The sequence below is a fragment of the Pongo abelii genome, chromosome 16 (genome assembly GCF_028885655.2).
Source record: "Pongo abelii isolate AG06213 chromosome 16, NHGRI_mPonAbe1-v2.0_pri, whole genome shotgun sequence".
NCBI lineage: Eukaryota > Metazoa > Chordata > Mammalia > Primates > Hominidae > Pongo > Pongo abelii.
This window is the reverse complement of record NC_072001.2, coordinates 46118357-46139028: the sequence shown is the minus strand read 5'-3', so window position 1 is coordinate 46139028 and position 20672 is coordinate 46118357. Positions and strand designations below refer to the sequence as shown.

Genomic DNA, 20672 nt, shown 5'->3' with positions numbered 1-20672 from the left:
CAGCACTTTGGGAGGCCGAGGTGGGTGGATTACCTGAGGTCAGGAGTTCGAGACCAGCCTGACCAACATGGTGAAGCCCCGTTTCTATTAAAAATACAAAAAATTAGCCAGGCGTGGTGGCGGGTGCCTATAATCCCAGCTACTCAGGAGGCTGAGGCAGGAGAATCACTTGAACCCAGGAGGTGGAAGTCGCAATGAGCCGAGATCGTGCCATTTGCACTCCAGCCTGGGCGACAAGAGCAAAACTCCGTCTCAAAAAAAAAGAAAGAAAGAAAAAATTCTGGATGGAATCGAACGCAGGCTAAATATAACATTTAATTGCTACTGTTTATTGAATCCATACTACCTGTCAGGTGTTGGGCCAAGTAATTCACGTGCAATATTTCATTCAGTCCTCCCATGGGCCATGAAGAAGGTACTATTACAATGCCCATTTTATAGACTGTGATGTGGGTCCATGAGTGCCAAAAGCCTGTGCTCTCCTATCACTCTTTCTTGATGGGCCTCATTTCTAGGTGGGTCACTTTCATTATCCTCCAGAAACAACTTTCACCTGCTCCATCTTTGTAATACCCTGACCTTATTACTCTGAGTTGTGACCAAGAAGTCCCAGTGACGGACTAATCACTGTGTGACTGCAGGAGAGCAGCCTTCCATGATCAACAGGACCCAAGCCACATTCCCGATTTCCAGTCTGGGGGACCGAAAGTGGTGGAGTGCAGTGGTGGAGGAGAGAGATGCCCAGTCCTGGACCATCTCTGTGACCACACCTGCGGACGCTGTCATTGGCCACTACTCGCTTCTGCTGCAGGTCTCAGGCAGGAAGCAATACCTCTTGGGCCAGTTCACACTGCTCTTTAACCCCTGGAGTAGAGGTAAGTTTGGACCTGGACCAGCCTGGGCTGCACGGAGACTCCAGACACTGCAGCTGGGGTGCAGCTCTGGCAGGGAGCACCTGCACCAGGCCCCCGCGGCAGCCCTCTCTAAGGACAGCACCAACACCCAGTCTGTGCCAGGGCTTTCTCCCTGAATGAACCAGCTCTCAGACCCAGGGTCCCGTTTTGGTGTCACCCCTGGGAGAAGCAGGTTGAGCCTTCCCACTGAAAGCGAAAGCTTGTCGCACTACCAGACCCTGGTGCTGGCTCAGGCCATTTTGGTCACAGGAGTTGAGACTCACTGAGATGACCCTGGGAAAGCTGCCCTTCATTATAACAGTGCAGGGGTGAGAACTGGAGAGGGCCTCGGGAATGAGGTGGCCTGAGGATGGGCTTCTCTCTGTCTCCCCGGCTATTCTGTTTCCAGAGTGCACTCAGGCTTTGCGGGACCTGAAGCTGATGCAATCTGGGGGACCCTCTTTAAGAAAAAGAATATACCATTTTGAATTGATAAGGCTCCCCCGCCGACCAGGGCCCCAAGAGGTCTGTGTTATTCCATAAGCTTCTGCTTCCACTTCCCAGGAAATCTACACTTCCCTGTCTTTGCTCCTCTCTTCGGGCTCATTCTGTTCTTGCGGATTGCTGGGCGCTCTCCAGACACCCCTACCCAAGGGTCTGACGGGACCCTACGATTCACCAGCCTATGAGCGGCTTCCCTGGGGTCAGGTGACCTGCTGTGCCCCGCCCCCCCAACCGTGGCCACCTCTAGCAAAGCTCAGCCCTAGCTGCGGCTGGAGCTATGTCGTCTAGAAATGGCCATCTGACATAATACGTGTCCAAATGAGACCCAAAGTAGGACCTATCTTCTCTTTCTCCCCACTCTGAAGATTGTGTCTGTCTGTCTTTGCTTTTAAATCTATCTCACCCACCTTCATCCTTGGGCTCCCTGAAGGGTTTGTTGGGAGAATGAAAAAGAGTTTCTCCCGGCTTTCCTGTCTTTACAACATCAAACGAGTACATAGCCCTTTTCCTCTGAAGAGTTTTGCTGCCAGCCTGAAGGAGGCCTCATGGCAAGGCGGGGCTGGGAAACTGACGGAAACATGGAGAGGTGGAAGAACCTTCCCAGGTTCTTAAGCCTGGCCTCATGTCTGGCCCGCAGCTCCTGACTGCTTTTCTCTGTGGTACCTAAATCCCAGTGGGTTCTCTCTCCACTTCTCCTGTCCAGGGCAGAGTTCTCCCCCACTTCAGGTGGCCCCACCTGTCCTCAGCTCAGGCCCTTATTTCCTGCTGCAAGGGCACAGGCAGGTGGATCAGCAGATGGGAGCTAGTATTCATCCAGGTGCCCCACGTGGTTGAATGTAGATGCAGGGCCCCTGGGCTGGGGGAGGCCCTGTGGCTCTCCACGAATGGCAGAAAGCCCTTCAAGCCGCTTCCCTCCGAAGCTGAGGCGTTGGTGTACCCCCAGATCACCCTGAGTCTGCTTCCAGAGCCAGGCCCTGGTGACTGCCGTAAAGACCCAGCAAAGAGTTCTAGGACAGTGCTTGGCTCAGGGCGCCCACACTCTTGACTCCAGTGCCAGGAGTCCTGCCTTTGTGCTCAGTTTGTAGGGACCTGCCTAGGGAGGGCCTCTCTACCTGAGTGTGGGTGGAGGTCTCTGTCTGGGCAGGGGAGAGTCATTGGCTCTGGTCATCTGGGAGGTGACTGAGAGATTTTCAGATTCCCTGGCATCTCAGTGTCATCTTGCCATGCTTGGAGATGGGGATTCAAAAGGAAATTTTACATCATTTTACATCCTATGATAAAAGTTGGAGCCCTGCTCACAGGCCAGGCACTTTATAAAGGGGGCTACATACACCCAAGCAGAGAGGAGGAGGCTGGCATTGCCTGTGCTCTCATAAGCTACTTCCTAGAGCCCTGCGGATCCTGGGGCCAAACACCTCAGTTTGAAGTAATTTCCAAAAAATAAAAAATAAAAAACAGTGATGCCTAGCTGACTTCAGAGAGTACTCAGGATGGAAGGCAGGAGTGGAGGGCTCCTTGGGCATATGGTTCTGTGATTTTAGGCCCCAGATTTTTCAGGGCTTCCTCATTTCTGGTGTCTTATCCTTCTGTTGCCTTGAGGACCCTCATACTCCAGATGGATCCCTGGAGGGCTCCAGAGAGGTTAGCCTAGCAGCTCCTCTGGATGATTTGGAAATCCTTTTCTCTCTCTAGTCCCCAGAAACTAGTCTAACCCCTGACCACTCCACCTCGGCCATTGGGTCAGAGTGCTTAGCCCTCAGCAGTTGCCCTCCTGCTTCTAGCTTCCCAGAGTGGGTGATGGCCCCCTTAAAAGTTGCCTACCCTCCTCATGATTTCCAGCCCAACCCTAGGATGAGGAAAGCAGGAGGGGCACCGGGAAGAGACCGAGGGAACCCTAGACCCACTTGGACACCCCCGGGGCAGAAATCCAATGTTCTGACTTCCACCTCTCAACCCCGCTGCTCCTTCCAATCCTCCAACCCTGTTTTGCCAAATGCTCCTCTTCTCTCTGCTCACATCCGTCAGCCTATGCTTAATTGTCTTTTTTCTGAAACACCTGTTTTTGGTCACAAATTGAATTTGTGAGAAAGACATACAAGCCATTGGGAAGCTCCTTGGCCTGTTGCCAATTTATCCAGGGACGATAGTGTTCTGGCTGTGAACGACTAGGATTTTCTTTTTTTTTCTTTTTTCTTTTCTTTTTTTTTTTTTTTTTTTTTTTGTGAGACGGAGTTTCACTCTTGTTGCCCAAGCTGGAGTGCGATGGCATGATCTCAGCTTACTGCAGCCTCCGCCTCCCGGGTTCAAGAGATTCTCCTGCTTTAGCCTCCCGAGTAGCTGGAATTACAAGCACGTGCCACCACACCCAGCTAATTTTTTGTATTTTTAGTAGAGACAGGGTTTCACCATGTTGGTCAGGCTGGTCTTGATCTCCTGACCTCAGGTGATCCACCCGCCTCAGCCTCCCAAAGTGCTGGGATTACAGACGTGAGCCACCAGGCTGGTCTCGAACTCCTGGCCTCAAACTGTCCTGCTTTGGCGTCCCAAAGGGCTGGGATTATAGGCGTGGGATTATAGGCGTGAGCCACTGCACCTGGCCAACCAAGTTTTTAAGGTTGTTCTTGTCTTCCTGGCTGACCATAAAGGCCACCCCCTGATTGACCCAGGGACTCTGGGCTGGGTCCCAGTGGGGGCAGTGAAAGAGGGACTTCCTCCTCAGTCTTCATTAGGCCCAGAGCTGACAGGGTGGCCTGCAGCCAAACCTAATCTCGGCAAGGAGGACAGAGGCCTGGATGTGGAGTGCAGACCTAGCACCCCCACAGGCCCTCATCCCTATCCACCTCTCACCAGAGGATGCTGTGTTCCTGAAGAATGAGGCTCAGCGCACGGAGTACTTGTTGAACCAGAATGGTCTCATCTACCTGGGTACAGCTGACTGCATCCAGGCAGAGTCCTGGGACTTTGGCCAGGTACCAGGGCCCTCTAGGGGAGGAGTGTGTAGAGTGACTGTCCCATAACCTTGCATGTTCAGGCTAGACAGAGCTGGTAGGTCCAAAAACCCCTGGTCATGAGACCATTTCTTTAGCCCATTTCAGCCTTGTGGTGCCTCCCGTTCCTCTGGGCCATATCAGAACATCCTCCCGGAGCTCCCAGCATTATTTTCCTTAAAACTGTGGCAAATCAAGCCTCAGTTACATCCCCACTGTCTTTGAGATGAAGACCAAATCCCCCTAGCCTAACATCCATGGCCCTTCCAGCCAGGACCCTGCTTTCCTTTCCCCATGAACCGCCCCATGTTCCAACTCCTCACCATCCTCAGAGCAACAGGCTGAATATTCCCTCTGCCGGGAAGGGCTTCCCACTCTTATCTCCTGGCAAGCTCCTACCCATCTCTCAAGACCTTCTCGAAGCCTTCCCCCACCCCCGAAGGCAGGGGGAGCCTCTCCACTGTGCTGCTCTGTGCCGGCATTTCTACAAGAGCCCTGGCCATGCTGCTGTGCTCTGTAATCTAAGGGGCTGCGCTGCATGTCCATCTCCAGTCCTAAACCGTGGGCTCCTCAGGAACAGGAGCTGCCTCGGTATCCTCCACTCCCGGTTCAGGGCTGGTAGGAGCAGTCAGGGTTCACTAAATGGAAATGGAATGCAGTGCAATGAAACGAAACAGTACAGCATGGGTCCCCGAGAGCTCACACCCTACCAGGAGTCAGACAACAGATAGGCAAAGGACTGGATGCCTGGGAAAAGGAACCCAGGTCACATTGAGAGGTGGGGGGAGGGAGCCAGAGCTCCTCAGAGGGATGAGGCAAGGGAGGCAGGTGTGGAGTGTGGGTCTGGGAGAAGGACGAGATGATGAGGCTGTCCTGCAGGATGAGTGCCTGACCTGGGGACCCTTCATCATGGCCCTGTGTGGTCCTTAACAGTTCGAGGGGGATGTCATCGACCTCAGCCTGTGCTTGCTGAGCGCAGACAAGCAGGTAAAGAAGTGGAGCCAGCCGGTGCACGTGGCCCGTGTGTTGGGTGCCTTGGTAAGCGAGAGGCTGGGGAACCAGAATGGGGCGGGGGTGAGACAAGAGCCCTCTGAAAGACCTGCCCCACCACCGTGGCCTCAGAAACCCCCAAATCACAAATGGCCCCCTCCTCCCAGGGTATGGGGACAGTTCCTACAGAAGGGTCCGAGGAGGACAAAAAGACAGGCAATAGCATCCACAGCGGGGAGAAAAGCAAAGAAATGTGTGATCCCTCAGGATGCAAGCCCGCAGAAGACTAAGCCTCCTTTCCCTCCCCACACCCAGTCCCATCCTGGAGCTTAGGCCCACGGGAAGGAGTGGGTAGGGCCCATCTTACCCAGTGCTTGCTGCTGCGGTGATCGAAGGGACTTGTTTTATACTTCTAAATTATTCGTAAGAATATGCAGACGATGATGGTAACTTGGTGCTTTCCCTTGTCCCTAAAAATCCTCTCAGAGGAGTCACGTGTTCACCATTCCCTCTTTGCCGCTGAAGTCCCCTCTGAAAAGATGGTGAGGGTCCAGGCCAGCCTGTGAGTTGAAAGAAGCTTGGGATAAGTGGCCTCCAGGACCCAGGTGCAAACCACCTCAAACGAGTCAGGGTGGAGGACTAAGAACCCGTGAAACCAGCCCCCGAGGAAGGGCAGCTCTCATGCTCCTCTTTGTGGCTGGAGCCAGAGGACTTGTTAAAAAGAGGGGTCCTGGGCTCCAGCCCTAGAGCTAATGACCCAGGGGCCTAGGATGGAGCCCAGGAGCATGCAGGTTTAATCAGTACCAGGTGGCTCTAATGCTGGGTATGTTCACCATGGTTGGAGTACTGCGATCAGCCCTCCTTACCCATGCCCTGGAAGCTGTCCTGCCCGAGGGACTCATACTGACATCCACACATTTCCCCAAACAGCTGCATTATCTCAAGGAGAAGAGGGTCCTGCCCACCCCACAGACCCAGGCCACCCAGGAAGGGGCCTTGCTGAACAAGCGCCGGGGCAGCGTGCCCATCCTGCGGCAGTGGCTCACCGGCCGAGGCCGACCTGTGTATGATGGCCAGGCCTGGGTGTTGGCTGCTGTTGCTTGCACAGGTTGGTCCCCTTGTCTCCTGTAGAGTGCCCTGCCTCCTGGGTTGTTCCCTGGCCTCCCATGTGGGAAGGACATCTCCAAAAGCAGGTGCTGCCTCCCTGCGGCCGCATTTCCCCATCTCATCACACAGAAGTAGTTGTCCCAGGCAGCTCCTCCAGCCAGCTTCTGCTGCTTTTCCCCTCAGCAAAGTTGGGCTCATTTGCAAACTCCGTTCCCAAATTCACTTACTTCGCTAACCCTGTCCTAGCAGAGCAGCCCCGCAGCGCTGTATTCTATGCTCTGTTGCCTTCTTCCCTGCTATATGCCCCGCATGCGGTGGAACCTGTGCCTTATTGATCAGCCTTCATGCATCCTGTTCTTGGCTGCCACTTCTAGGTTCCTGCACTCCTCTTCTTTCCAAGTTTTCAGTGCCCAGAGGAGACACTGAAAATCCTAGCCTCCCATACGCCCCCAGCCCGGTCTCTCGAGCGCCCCCTGACACTCCGCCCCTCTTCTCACAGTGCTGCGATGCCTGGGAATCCCTGCCCGCGTGGTGACCACGTTTGCCTCAGCACAGGGCACTGGTGGGCGTCTGCTCGTAGATGAATACTATAATGAGGAGGGACTTCAGAACGGAGAAGGCCAGAGAGGCAGAATCTGGTGAGAAGCTCGAGGGAGATGAGGTTCCAGTCCAGAAAGAGCTCCAACCCTGCATGGCACACCTCTGCAGGAGCCCCACCCCCTGCGTGGCCCTGGCATGGAGAGTAGGCTTCAAAACCCTTAGAGGTGGCGCTGATGGTCAGTGATGGTGTGCACGCCCCTTCCTGGGAGTGCCACAGCCACTTTGACACGATGACCTCCCATCCCACTGGAACAACAACAGTTCTGCCAGGCTGCTTTTCCAGAACCTCTTCAGCACTCCTTTTCTTTCCCACTTGAATTTTTCTTTTTGCTACATTCAGGATCTTCCAGACTTCCACAGAGTGCTGGATGACGCGGCCCGCCTTGCCCCAGGGTTATGATGGATGGCAGATTCTGCACCCAAGTGCTCCTAATGGAGGTAAAGCCTAGGGGTGGGTTCAGGACCACACAGGGCTGCACAGAGCTGAAGAAGTCCCCCAGAGAGGACTCGGGAGCAGCAGGCAGTCCCAAGGGGGTCTGCATCCTCGAAAACAGTAGAAGCATGAGGCATGACAGCAGCCAGCAGAAAGCTGACCTGATGCCAGTGGGCTCATGGGAATAGAGGTGCCTGCCATCCTGGCTACAAGGCTGTAGGTAGACAGTCCCAAGGGGATCTGCATCCTCGAAAACAGTAGAAGCGTGAGGCATGACAGCAGCCAGCAGAAAGCTGACCTGATGCCAGTGGGCTCATGGGAATAGAGGTGCCTGCCATCCCAGCTACAAGGCTGTAGGTAGACAGTCCCAAGGGGGTCTACATCCTCGAAAACAGTAGAAGCATGAGGCATGACAGCAGCCAGCAGAAAGTTGACCTGATGCCAGTGGGCTCATGGGAATAGAGGTGCCTGCCATCCCAGCTACAAGGCTGTAGGTAGACAGTCCCAAGGGGGTCTGCATCCTTGAAAACAGTAGAAGCATGAGGCATGACAGCAGCCAGCAGAAAGCTGACCTGATGCCAGTGGGCTCATGGGAATAGAGGTGCCTGCCATCCCGGCTACAAGGCTGTAGGTAGACAGTCCCAAGGGGGTCTGCATCCTCGAAAACAGTAGAAGCATGAGGCATGACGGCAGCCAGCAGAAAGCTGACCTGATGCCAGTGGGCTCATGGGAATATAGGTGCCTGCCATCCCGGCTACAAGGCTGTAGGTAGACAAGGCACCTTAGAGCTGCGGGTGAGGGAGTTGGGTCGCAGTGAAGGGCAGAGGATCTTAAGATGGCAAGTGGCTGTGCTACGCCGGGGGCTTGCAGCAGGGGTTTCTGAGATTCTGGACATGGATGAAGAGGGTATCGCGATAGGCTCAAGCCCAGAAAAGGAAGCTTCAGGACCCACAAAAAGATGGCTCTTCCTCACCCAGGAACAGAAATGGCACAGAGCCTGGCACCTAGTAAGTGCTCAAGAAAGGTAGCCCTATTCCTGTCATATCCGTAGTAAAGCTGGCTTGAGAGCTCCTTGTGCTAAGTGTGACCCTCTGAGCTTCTGCCTGTCCAGTTCCTGAGAGGGCTTCTGCCAGAGGCCATGACCAAAAAGTTTTATCACTAAATAGTTGATTACTAAATAGTTTCACCTCTGTGACTCTCTCAGAAACCCTGCCTAGTGCTCACCTCTGACCTTGGTCCTCGGGGAGGGAAAATAGGCTAGAGGATGGGGACTGAGGTTATGCAGTTCTGAACTAAGCAGAGGTCTAGGCGCGGCTCCCATGCTCACCAGCCTTTCTCTCCCTCAGTCCTGGGGTTCTGTGATCTGGTGCCGGTCAGAGCAGTCAAGGAGGGGATGCTGGGGCTGACCCCAGCAGTGTCAGACCTTTTTGCTGCCATAAATGCCTCATGTGTGGTCTGGAAGTGCTGTGAGGATGGGACACTTGAGTTGACTGACTCCAACACAAAGTATGTTGGCAACAACATCAGCACCAAGGGTGTGGGCAGTGACCGCTGCGAGGACATCACTCAGAACTACAAGTATCCTGAAGGTACGGGCCAGGGAAGGGCCCCAGGCTTCTCGGTACCTGGAACAGCAAGCGAGGGAAAGGGATGGGCCTGGCAGATGCAGCCAGAAAGAGACTGGTCCTTTCCGCATCATATAAAACAGGGTTTCTCAACCCCATTTGACACCATTGACATTTGGGCCCAGATATGTCTTTGTTGTACGGGCTGTGCACCCTAGGACATTTAGCAGCATTCCTGACCCTCAGAGGAAGTCTAAATTCTTTCACATAGGAAAATTCAGTTCCCTGCAAAACTGTCCTCAGAGACAGTGTTGACTTGTCTCCAACCTTGCTCTCTCATCATTCAAGGGGTGAATTCATAGGACTTGAAAAAGAACTTGGTCCTTGAGTGGTCTGGAAGAGACACACTGTATCGGTGGTGGATCTGCCTGACACAGACATTTTTAGGCTAAATATGGCCTTAGAGGCTTGCAGAGCTCTTGTGACTTTGGCATTTGAGCAGAAGTGGGTAAATGGTTTTGATTCCCAGGGTTTTATTAGAAGCGTTTATACCACCCAGATAAAAGGTCAGCTTTGTTTCTTCCCTTCTCCAGGGTCTCTTCAGGAAAAAGAGGTGCTGGAGAGAGTCAAGAAAGAGAAAATGGAACATGGAAAAGACAACGGCATCCGTCCTCCCAGTCTCGAGACTGCCAATCCTCTGTACCTGCTCTTGAAAGCACCCAGCTCCCTACCCCTGAGAGGGGATGCCCAGATCTCAGTGACGCTGGTTAATCACAGTGAGCAGGAGAAGGCAGTGCAGCTGGCAATTGGGGTCCAGGCTGTGCACTACAACGGTGTCCTTGCTGCCAAGCTCTGGAGGAAGAAGCTGCCCCTCACGCTCAGTGCCAACCTGGGTAATGCTCTATGGCCCCACCAGACACCCCCCCACACACACGGCCCCTGCCTTGGCCAGGCAGCAGCCACAGGGCACCCCCTGCAGTCTCTAGAGATGGCTTTGAGCCCCTGCTTCTCACTCTCGTGTTCTCTCTCATTCACTTATTCAACACATATTTATTGGGCCTGAAGCAGGAAAAAAACGTGATGTCAACTGCAGTCAGATAAGTAAACAGACCCTTCATAGCAGTGTGAGAAGCGTTTGCTGAGTTTAACAGAGTACAGTGGCAGGAGAGCACCTCCCTCCAGGCTGGAGTAAGCTGCCCCCAAATAAATTGTACTGCATGGAATCTGGAAGGATGAGTAGGAGAGTAATGGCCAGAAAAGTACGTCTCGGCATTCCAGATGGAAGGAGCAACATGTGCGAAGGGCCCTGCTCATTCCTGAGGTTCTTACTTAATTGGTCTGAGATGGGGTCCAGGCATTGTTTTTCTTTTTTTTTTTAAACACCGTGTGTTATTCTACGGTTAAGATTCCCTGAACCAGAACAATTGTTTTTAAATTTTGCTGCATATTAGAATCACCTGGGGTAAGTTTGATGCTCAGCCTGCATCTCGGGCCAATTAAATCACAGATTCCATGGTGGGCTGGACGCAGTGGCTCACGCCTATAATCCCAGCACTTTGGGAGGCCGAAGTGAGTGGATCACCTGAGGTCAGGAGTTCAAGACCAGCCTGGGCAACGTGGTGAAACCCCGACTCTACTAAAAATACAAAAATTAGCCAGGCTTGGTGGCATTCCTGTAATCCCAGCTACTGGGGAGACTGAGGCAGGAGAATCGCTTGAACCCAGGAGGCGGAGGTTGCAGTGAGCCAAGATCATGCCACTGCACTCCAGCCTGGGTGACACAGTGACACTCTGTCTCAAAAAGAAAAAAAAACAAAAACTCCATGATGGAACACATCAGAATTTTTAAAAACTCCAGTAATTCCAATGTGCAGACAAGTGTGAGAATCAGTTGACGAGAGCTTGTCTACAGCATTGCAACAGCCTTCTAACTGCTCACCTCACCTCCAGTCTCTGTATCACTCTTCCCTTTCCAAGCATGGGAGGAGTGGCGTCGGGGGAGTGGCGTGAGAACTGGACAGGGCCCAGGTGACACAGGGTCTTGTCTCTCTTGCTAAGGAGTTTGAGTTTTGTTCTCTGGGTAATGGAAAACTGGTGGAAGGTTTCAACCAGGGTAGTCAATGGAATCAGAAATTCATTTTAACAAGAAAGAACTTTTGGCAGAATGGAATGGAAGGGGTCATACAAGAAGAGTGCTTCTTAACCTTAGCTGCACATTGAGTCATCTGGGGAACTTTTTTTTGTGGTTGGGGGGCGGGGGGCAGCCTTCTGAGCCAGAGTAGGTTCAGAGACTCCAATCATCTGGGGAACTTTTAAAAATACTGATGTCTGGGCCTCACCGCCAGAGTCTGATGTAACTGATTTGGGGTGTGCCCTGGCATTGGGGTTGTTTTGTAAAGCTCCCCACTTGATTCTAACGTGCGTCCAGTCTTGAGAACCACTGGATTGAAGATGAGAAGGTTGTGTAAATCATCAAGTCAAGAAATGAAGGCCACACTAAGCTAGCAGCACTTAGAGTTAAAACATATTAAGGAGTTGAGATAGATGGAGCTTGTGAATGTGTGAGTGTGTGTATGTGTGTGGTGGGTGCTTCTGGTTTGGGTGAGTCACTAGAATAGGAAAAATGGGGAAGAGCAGGTTTGGGGAGAAAAGGGATGAATTTGGTTGTGGCACATTGTGTCTGAAAGCCTGTGACACATGCATGTGAAGCTGAACAGTAGGCGGCAGGAAACCTTGGTAAGATAAAGTTCTGGGCGGCAGCTCAGATGTGGAAATCCCAGCACAGGGTGGCCAAGAAAGAGTCAGGACATAGATGAGCTCACGGCAGTGGGGAGAGGACAGTGAGGAGATGAGAGGGTGAGGCGGGAACCCAGCAGCAGCAGCATTTAGGGGGCAGTCAGGGGAAAAGCAGAGTGAGGGAGGCCAAACAGTCAAAGAGAGAACGGGGCACCCAGCAAGGTCAGCAGAAAGGGCACAAGGTGTCAAGGCTGAAAAGCACTATTAAGAGAGCGGGCTTGCAGAGAAGCTTCCTGGGCGTTAAGCCGATTGAGTTGGGAAGGTGAGACAAACTGTCTAGTCCTCCCTGGAGGCATGACAGGAAAAGGTGAGGCTGGGGAGTAGTCAGCCAGGGACACTGGGCAGAGAGAGAGAGCTGAACCTGCTTCTATGCTGAGGAAAATAAGCAGGCAAGAGGGAAAGAATGGAGCCTCAGGAGAGATGGGTTAAAATTGATAGTGCTATGCTTGGGGATATGAGACAACTAGAATAATTGTAGCTCACATTTATCAGGCACTTGCTATTTGCCCAAAATGGTGTTAAGTACTTTATATGCATCATCTTGTTAGCCCTCACAACCATGTTCTGAGGCAAGAACCATTGCTATCCCCACTTTACAGATGAGGAGATGAGACACAGAGAGGCTCGATAATTTACTCACGGTTACACAGCTAGTATGATGGGGTCAGGATGGGGCACAGATTTAGAAAGCAGAGGATTCAACTTAGGCGGGGGGGGATACCTCATCCCCTGAGCAGTAGTGACAGTAGGAGTAGATACTGTTTCTGTAAGGTGACAGAGCGAGACCCTGTCTCTAAAACAAAACAAAAACCCTACAAACAACACAAACCATCCCACTAGGAAGGCATTATTAGACAAGGACACTGAGGCCCAAAGAGCTTAACTTGTTCCAGTTCACAGGGACCCTTCCCCAACCCCACTGAGGTGGTCTGCCAAGAGCATTGTCGGGGGTGGTGATGGGGATGAGGGTGAGGAGTGAGGTCTTGAGTGAGTTCCAAGCGTACAATTGCTGGGGAAAATGGTGCATCTTTCTGGCCTCAGTGAGGCCCTGAGTCCTTTGCATTGTGCGTGTAACTATGGCTGTTTCTGGGGTACACACACCTCTTGGCACTGACTCCACCTGTCATGTGTTTCAGAAAAGACAATAACCATCAACCTGTTCTTCTCCAATTTTGAACGAAACCCACCTGAGAACACCTTCCTTAGACTCACCGCCATGGCAACACACTCTGAGTCCAGCCTTAGCTGCTTTGCTCAGGAAGACATTGCCATTTGTAGACCACACCTTGCCATCAAGGTAGGCACCAGTCCTCCCCTGAGTTGCCCTTGTCTGCCACCACTCAGGTCCCCATTTCAGAAGGAATCCAAGCCCCTTCAGAGCAGATGACTGTGCTGCAGGATTACCAGAAAATGCTACATTTAAGAGCTCCTTCCCTTGAAAGACATAGTTTCTTACATACCCTATTAAGGTTTAAATCTTCCAACTTCTTTAGTTAAGTAAAGGTTTCTAAAATTGGGGCCTTCCCAGTTACTGCCTCCTACCTACAGGGATCATAATAGCCTATGTTTATTTAGCACCTCATACACATGCCAGAGGATTTTCACCTTCTTTATTTCTAAGCCCTGTGAGGTAGAACTGTTCCCATTATTCAGATGAAAAAACTGAGCCCTAGAGAGCAACACGCCCAAGATTATAAAAACAGGAAGTTCTAGAGGCTTATGGTTCTTGGTCCAGCCCTCTTTCCATGTGTCTACCCTGGCCAGAATGAATGAGATCTGATCCCTGCCCTCAAGCAGGTTATAGTTTAGTTAGGGAGACACAACATTTGGTCTTCCAGATAAGTGCTTTAATAGATGCACAAAGTTGCTATGGAATAAGTGAAGCAAAGGGGATTAATTCCAGCTGGTGGGTTTGGAGATGACCTTATGAAAGAGATGACATCTATGCTGGGCCTTGAAAAATGGGTACCCTTTCAGTACAGAGGTAGGAGAAAGCCACTGAAGACAGAAGAAGACAGCAAAGAGGTGTAATGGAAGGTAGCCTGAGGGGTGTGTTGGGGATGGAACAGTCCCTGACAGGCTGGGATGTCACTTAGTCATGGGAAGAACAGGTGAGGTGGGAGAGGGAGTTTGGGGACACACCATGAAGAACGTTGAATACAATGTAAACTGAATTCCAAAGATGGTGGGAAACCCTTCAAGGGGTCTGCATAGAGGAGAGGCGACATCAGAAATCGTCAGTGATGGACCAAGGGTGGGAATAAATGCAGGAAGAGCAGGTAGAGCGGTAGAAGACGTCAGCTGTGAAGTTTGAGTCAGCTTGGTAGAGATGAGGAAACTTACTGAGGAGGGTACGGGGTGCATGGGAGGAGAGAGTGACTGCGGCTGTGCCCTTGGCATCCACACCGGACATTGCCTTTTCCCACAGATGCCAGAGAAAGCAGAGCAGTATCAACCCCTCACAGCCTCAGTCAGCATCCAGAACTCCCTAGATGCCCCCATGGAGGACTGTGTGATCTCCATCCTGGGAAGGGGGCTCATTCACAGAGAGAGGAGCTACAGGTAAGTGATGGCAGGCTTCTCATCCTCCTGAAATGTCTCAATGGGTCAGAAAGGCAGGGCCCGAGAGAGAAACTCTCTCTTTGCCATGTCCATGCAGACAGCAGATACCCCCAGAAACTGAACTAAAGGATTAGGGCTACCAAGTGGCTTCCCTCATCCTGGGACCACCATATCTGCAGGAGGATGGGAGTGAGGCAGGCTGTGCGGGCCCCTTGGGCACCCACCTGCCCTGGTTGCTGCCCTGATCCTGCAGGGAGAGCCTGGGTGTTGCTGTGAATGTAGGCGAGGGCATTAGGGCTGGGTATTGGAGAGTAATGAAGGGAGGACAGGCTATCTCTCATTGTGGTCAGAGGGCTACATTCCGGTAGTCACCACCACAATATACAATTTTGTTTAATTTATTCCCTTTTATTCCCATTTTTACCACCACCCTTCATATCCTTTTATTCATACATGTAAAATGTGTACTGTTGTTTTCATGAGCCTATACTTTTAACTTATATAAATTTATATGTAATTGCTTTCTTACTTTTCACTTAGAACTATGTTAAGATTTATGCCCATATGTCTTCTGCTACATAATATTTCATCGTGTACACCCACCACTTTCTACCACTCCACTCCACAGAGATGGGCAGCCAGAGTGCCTCCAACTCTCTGACACTGCAAATAATGTTGCAGTGAACATCCTCACACAAGTCTCCTTATATACTTCTTTGAAAATTTGGTGGCCAGGCGTGGTGGCTCACGCCTGTAATCCCAGCACTTTGGGAGGCCAAGGTAGGCGAATCACGAGGTCAGGAGGATCGCGACCATCCTGGCTAACACGGTGAAACCCCATCTCTACTAAAATTACAAAAAATTAGCCGAGCATGGTGGCGGACGCCTGTAGTCTCAGCTACTCGAGAGGCTGAGGCAGGAGAATGGCGTGAATCCGGGAGACGGAGCTTGCAGTGAGCCGAGATCGCGCCACTGCAGTCCGGGCCCCGGGTGAAAGAGTGAGACTCCGTCTCAAAAAAAAAAAAAAAAAAAAAAAAATTTGGTGGAGTCTGGGGATATATATACCCAGGAATAGAATTGCTGGGTCATAGGCTATGATGTGGTTTGACCAGGTACTGTCAGATTTGCAGAATGGCTGCAAGAGTCTCCACTCCCTCCAGCAGCACATGAGAATTTCTATATTCCTACCTCTCCTTCATTCCTGGCAATACCCAGCTATTAACATTTTCTTCCAGTCCAATAAAAATGAAGTAATATCTTACTGTTATTTTAATTGCAACTCTTCATATGTTTGTTAGCCTTTTATGTTTTCTTCTCAGTAAGTAGTTTGTCTTTATTTTGCCCACTTTTCTTTTGGTGTTTCTGTGCTTCCTTCTTATTGATTTGTAGAAGTTTCCTGTATAGTCCAGGTATTAGTCCCTTGTTGGTTTTAGATGTTGCAGATATCTTCTTTCATTATGTCTACTGCATCCTTAGTTGAACAGACAGTATAAAGTTCAAGATACTTACTCCTACCCTCCCTGAGGTCCCTAACAGGTGTGTGGGTTACTAAGCCACTGCCTCAGCCTCATGAAACTTAATGAGACATTCTTGCCAAGAAATCAAGAGGAGGGACTGTCAACATTTAACCAGACTTTTGTGGTCTCCCAAATCAGTTGTGGGGCAAAGCTCCCCAAAGGTCTGTCACCAAAAGAAGGTTATAGGCAGGCCAGGAGGTTGCTGACAAGGCTCCAAACACCACCTGCTGACATACTGACATCCTCTCAATAAGCCTGCTACATCCACTGTGCTTAGCAATAAGCAAGGGTTCCAAAGCTATAGCTCTTTGTATTAGTTTGTGTTCACACTGCTGATAAAGACATACCCAAGGCTGGGAAGAAAAAGAGGTTTAATTGGACTTATAGTTCCACATGACTGGGGAGGCCTCAGAATCATGGTGGGAGGTGAAAGGCATTTATAACATGGTGGTGGCAAGAGAAAATGAAGAAGAAGCAAAAGCAGAAACCCATGAGAAACCTATCGGATCTCATGAGACTTACTCACTATCACAAGAATAGCATGGGAAAGACCAGCTCCCATAATTCAATTACCTCCCCCTGGGTCCCTCCCATGAGGAATGGGAGATAGAACTCAAGTTGAGATTTGGGTGGGGACACAGCAAAATCATATCATTCCACCCCTGGCCCCTCCAAATCTCATGTCCTCACATTTCAAAACCAATCATGCCTTCCCAACAGTTCCCCAAAGTCTTAACTCATTTCAGCATTAATCTAAAAGTCCACAATCCAAAGTCTCACCCGAGACAAGGCAAGTCCCTTCTGCCTATGAGCCTGTAAAATCAAAAACAAGCTAGTTACTTCCTAGATACAATGGGGGTACAGGTATTGGGTAAATACAGCCATTCCAAATGGAGAAATTGGCCAAAACAAAGGAGTTACAGGGCCCATGCAAGTCCAAAATCCATCAGGGCAGTCAAATTTTAAAGCTCCAAAATGATCTCCTTTGACTCCAGGTCACACTGATGCAAGAGGTGGGTTCCCATGGTCTTGGGCAGCTCTGCCTCTGTGGCTTTGCAGGGTACAGCATCCCTCCCAGTTGCTCTCACAGGCTAGTGTTGGGTGTCTGTGGCTTTTCCAGGCACACAGTGCAAGTTGTCAGTGGATCTACCATTCTGGGGTCTGGAGGATGGTGGCCCTCTTCTCATGGCTCCACTAGGCAGTGCCCCAGTAGGGACTCTGTGTGGGGGCTCTGACCCCACATTTGCCTTCTGCACTGCCCTAGCAGAGGTTCTCCATGAGGGCCCTGCCCTTGCAGCAAACTTTTGCCTGGGCCCCCAGGAATTTCCATAGATATTCTGAAATCTAGGCAGAGGTTCCCAAACCTCAGTTCTTGACTTCTGTGCACCCATAGGCTCAACACCATTTGGAAGCTGCCAAGGCTTGGGGCTTCCACCCTCTGAAGCCACAGCCCAAGTGGTATGTTGGCCCCTTTCAGCCATGGCTGGAGTGGCTGGGACACAGGGCACCAAGTCCTTAGGCTGCATACAACACAGGAACTCCGGGCCTGACCCACCAAACCATTTTTTCCTCCTGAGCCTCCAGGCCTGTGATGGGAGGGGCTGCCATGAAGTTCTCTGACATGGCCTGGAGACATTTCCCCCTTGATCTTCAGGATTAACATTAGGCTCCTTGTTACTTATGCAAATTTCTGCAGCCAGCTTGAATTTTTCCCGAGAAAATGGGTTTTTCTTTTCTACTGCATAGTCAGGCTGCAAATTTTCCAAACTTATGCTCTGCTTTCTTTATAAAACTGAATGCCTTTAACAGCACCCAAGTCACCCCTTGAATGCTTTGCTGCTTAGAAATTTCTTCCACCAGATACCCTAAATCATCTTTCTCAAGTTCAAAGTTCCACAAATCTCTAGGGCAGGGTCAAAATGCCACCAGTCTCTTTGCTAAAACATAAGAGTCACCTTTGCTCCAGTTCCTAACAAGTTCCTCATCTCCATCTGAGACCACCTCAGCCTGGATTTTATTGTCCATATTGCTATCAGCATTTTGGGCAAAGCCATGCAACAAGTCTCTAGGAAGTTCCAAGCTTTCCCACATTTTCATCTTCTTCTGAGCACTTCAAGCTGCTCCAATCTCTGCCTGTTACCCAGTCCCAAAGTCACTTTCACATTTTCAGGTATCTTTTCAGCCATGCCCCACTCTACTCATCCCAATTTACTGTATTGTTTGTTTTCATGCTGCTGATAAAGACATACCTGAGACTGGGAAGAAAAAGAGGTTTAATTGGACTTACAGTTCCACATGGCTGGGGAGGCCTCAGAATCATGGCAGGAGGCAAAGGCACTAATAGGGCGGTGGCAAGAGAAAATGAGGAAGAAGCAAAAGCAGAAACCCCTGATAAACCCATCAGATCTCCTGAGACTTATTCACTATCACGAGAATAGCACGGGAAAGACCAGCCCCCATGATTCAATTACCTCCCCCTGGGTCCCTTCCACAACTCATGGGAATTCTGGGAGACAGAATTCAAGTTGAGATTTGGGTGGGGACACAGCCAAACCATATCACTCTTCCAAACAAACTCCAATACGATTATCAGGAATTGAACCAGAAGGAGGTCACAGATGACAAAAGGAACAACAGATGTAGCTTGGAAGCCCTTAGGATGTACCTCTTCTCAACCATGCAGTTGCTCAGCATTGGGCAGCTCCTGTCTTCTATTCCTTTATAAACACTTCCATTTTAATAGCAAGGTACTTAGATGTTTATTTCTGCATGGTCCACCTCTTCAAGCAAGGAAGGATCAAAGTCACTGGGACCAGCAGAGCAATGAACCTGGGACAGAACTAGCACCTGCCTTTTCCTTTATTTCAGATTCCGTTCAGTGTGGCCTGAAAACACCATGTGTGCCAAGTTCCAGTTCACGCCAACACATGTGGGGCTCCAGAGACTCACTGTGGAAGTGGACTGCAACATGTTCCAGAACCTAACCAACTATAAAAGCGTCACCGTGGTAGCCCCTGAACTTTCAGCTTAAACTTCCAGCTCTATCACCACTCTCCTGCAAACCCTTGCTCTACAATCTAATCCAAACATGTGCTAGGAAGAGAAACTTTGTGTCTCAGTGTTTGTGTTGCTATAAAGGAATACCTGAGGCTGGGTAGTTTAAAAGAAAAGAGGTTTATATGGCTCACGCTCTGCAGGCTGTACAAGAAACAGTGAGGGCTTCAGGCTGCTTCCACTCATGCAGGAAGATGAAGGGAGGCAACATGAGCAGAGATCACAGGGCAAGAATGGGTCGGGGGGCAGGGGTAGGTGCCAGGTGCCAGCCTCGTTTTAACAGCCAGCTCTGGGGTGGGGGAGGGACGTATAGAGCGAGAACTTACTCATTACCCCACCAATGGAACCAAGCCATTCATGAGGGATTCAAACACCTCCCATTAGGCCCCACCTCCAACACTGGGGATCAAATTTCAACATGAGGTTTGGAGGGTTGAATATCCAAACTACATCACTTTATCAGGTAAATGAGTAGTCATTCAGGTTGAAAAGGTGCTCAGATACCTTTAAGGAGTACATTCAGATTGTTGAGGTTCAGGTTTTTCGCAACCATTTTACTGCTCATTAATACATTCATTAACTTACAGGTAAGGGAAAGGACCTAACACTTAAATCATTCTTATATTTCTGATGAAGTGGGATATTATCCCAAAATGGAATTTTTAGGTAATCTTAAAATTACATTGATCAAGCTGGGCTCGGTGGCTCACACCTGTAATCCCAGCACTTTGGGAGGCTGACGTGGGCAGATCACCTGAGGTCAGGAGTTTGAGACCAGCCTGGCCAACATGGTGAAACCCCATCTCTACTAAAAATACAAAAATTAGCTGGGCATGGTGGTGTGCATCTGTAGTCCTAGCTACTTGGGAGGCTGAAGACAGAGAATCGCTTGAGAACCTGGGAGGCGGAGGTTGCAGTGAGCCGAGATTGTGCCACTGCACTCCAGCTTGGGGGACAGAGTGAGACTCCATCTCAAAAAAAAAAAAAAAAAAAAAAAAAAAATTACATTGATCAGTGCTTTCCCTGATTGTTATCCTTAAAGATCCAAACATGACTGAACAAAGTTATACAATATAGGACCTGAGAGAATAATTCAGCTATAGGTAAGTCTTTATATTAGAGTTCTATATTCATTAAGTATCCCACGATTAAAGTCTGATGTTAATAAGATGAATTTGGTCCAGTAGAGAAATATAAAAGTTAAGTATATAAAAAATAGGCTCTATATGAAACGATAAAAGAACTAGACTCCTGTTGTACAAAGTTATTATTTTGTTTACGTTATTTTGTTGCCTTGGCACTCTATCAGTTTGATTTTAGTTCCTTCCCTTTATGACACTTGTTAACAATACAAAATGGCACTTCAAAACAGCAAATTAAAACTCATTTGGCTTAAGGAATTTCAACCCCAAGTATACATTAGTCACTCAAAGAATGACTGCTGTTGCTGATTATACCTAAAGAGAGCAGAAAGGCATATGTGATGAATTACACCTACAGAAGGAAGATGATGGGCATGAGAGGTGGCAGAGACCTGTAGGACATGCATAATGCCCTATTCAGCTCACCAGAATATACATCATTATAGGTTTACACTGCTTTCCAATATGCAGTCTTCTAGACTGATGCAAAAGTATAATTAAGTGGTGATGGTTTTGCAAAAG

The 20672-nt window shown here is 50.0% G+C and overlaps 1 protein-coding gene across 7 annotated transcripts in view; it reads left to right on the top strand.

Moving 5' to 3' along the window:
• The window catches only part of EPB42 (erythrocyte membrane protein band 4.2), a 29882-nt gene extending 10822 nt beyond the window's left edge, over positions 1–19060 (top strand). For all 7 annotated transcript variants that reach the window (XM_054532685.1, XM_054532684.1, XM_054532683.1 and 4 more), the window contains 11 exons: positions 642–875; positions 4248–4366; positions 5318–5422; positions 6305–6482; positions 6981–7119; positions 7422–7519; positions 8861–9103; positions 9673–9972; positions 13012–13172; positions 14304–14437; positions 18823–19060. In XM_054532685.1, the coding sequence (XP_054388660.1) occupies positions 642–875; positions 4248–4366; positions 5318–5422; positions 6305–6482; positions 6981–7119; positions 7422–7519; positions 8861–9103; positions 9673–9972; positions 13012–13172; positions 14304–14437; positions 18823–18985 (1874 nt within the window). In that variant the 3' untranslated portion in view covers positions 18986–19060. The remainder of the gene's footprint in view (positions 1–641; positions 876–4247; positions 4367–5317; positions 5423–6304; positions 6483–6980; positions 7120–7421; positions 7520–8860; positions 9104–9672; positions 9973–13011; positions 13173–14303; positions 14438–18822) is intronic.
• Positions 19061–20672: the final 1612 nt, after the last annotated feature.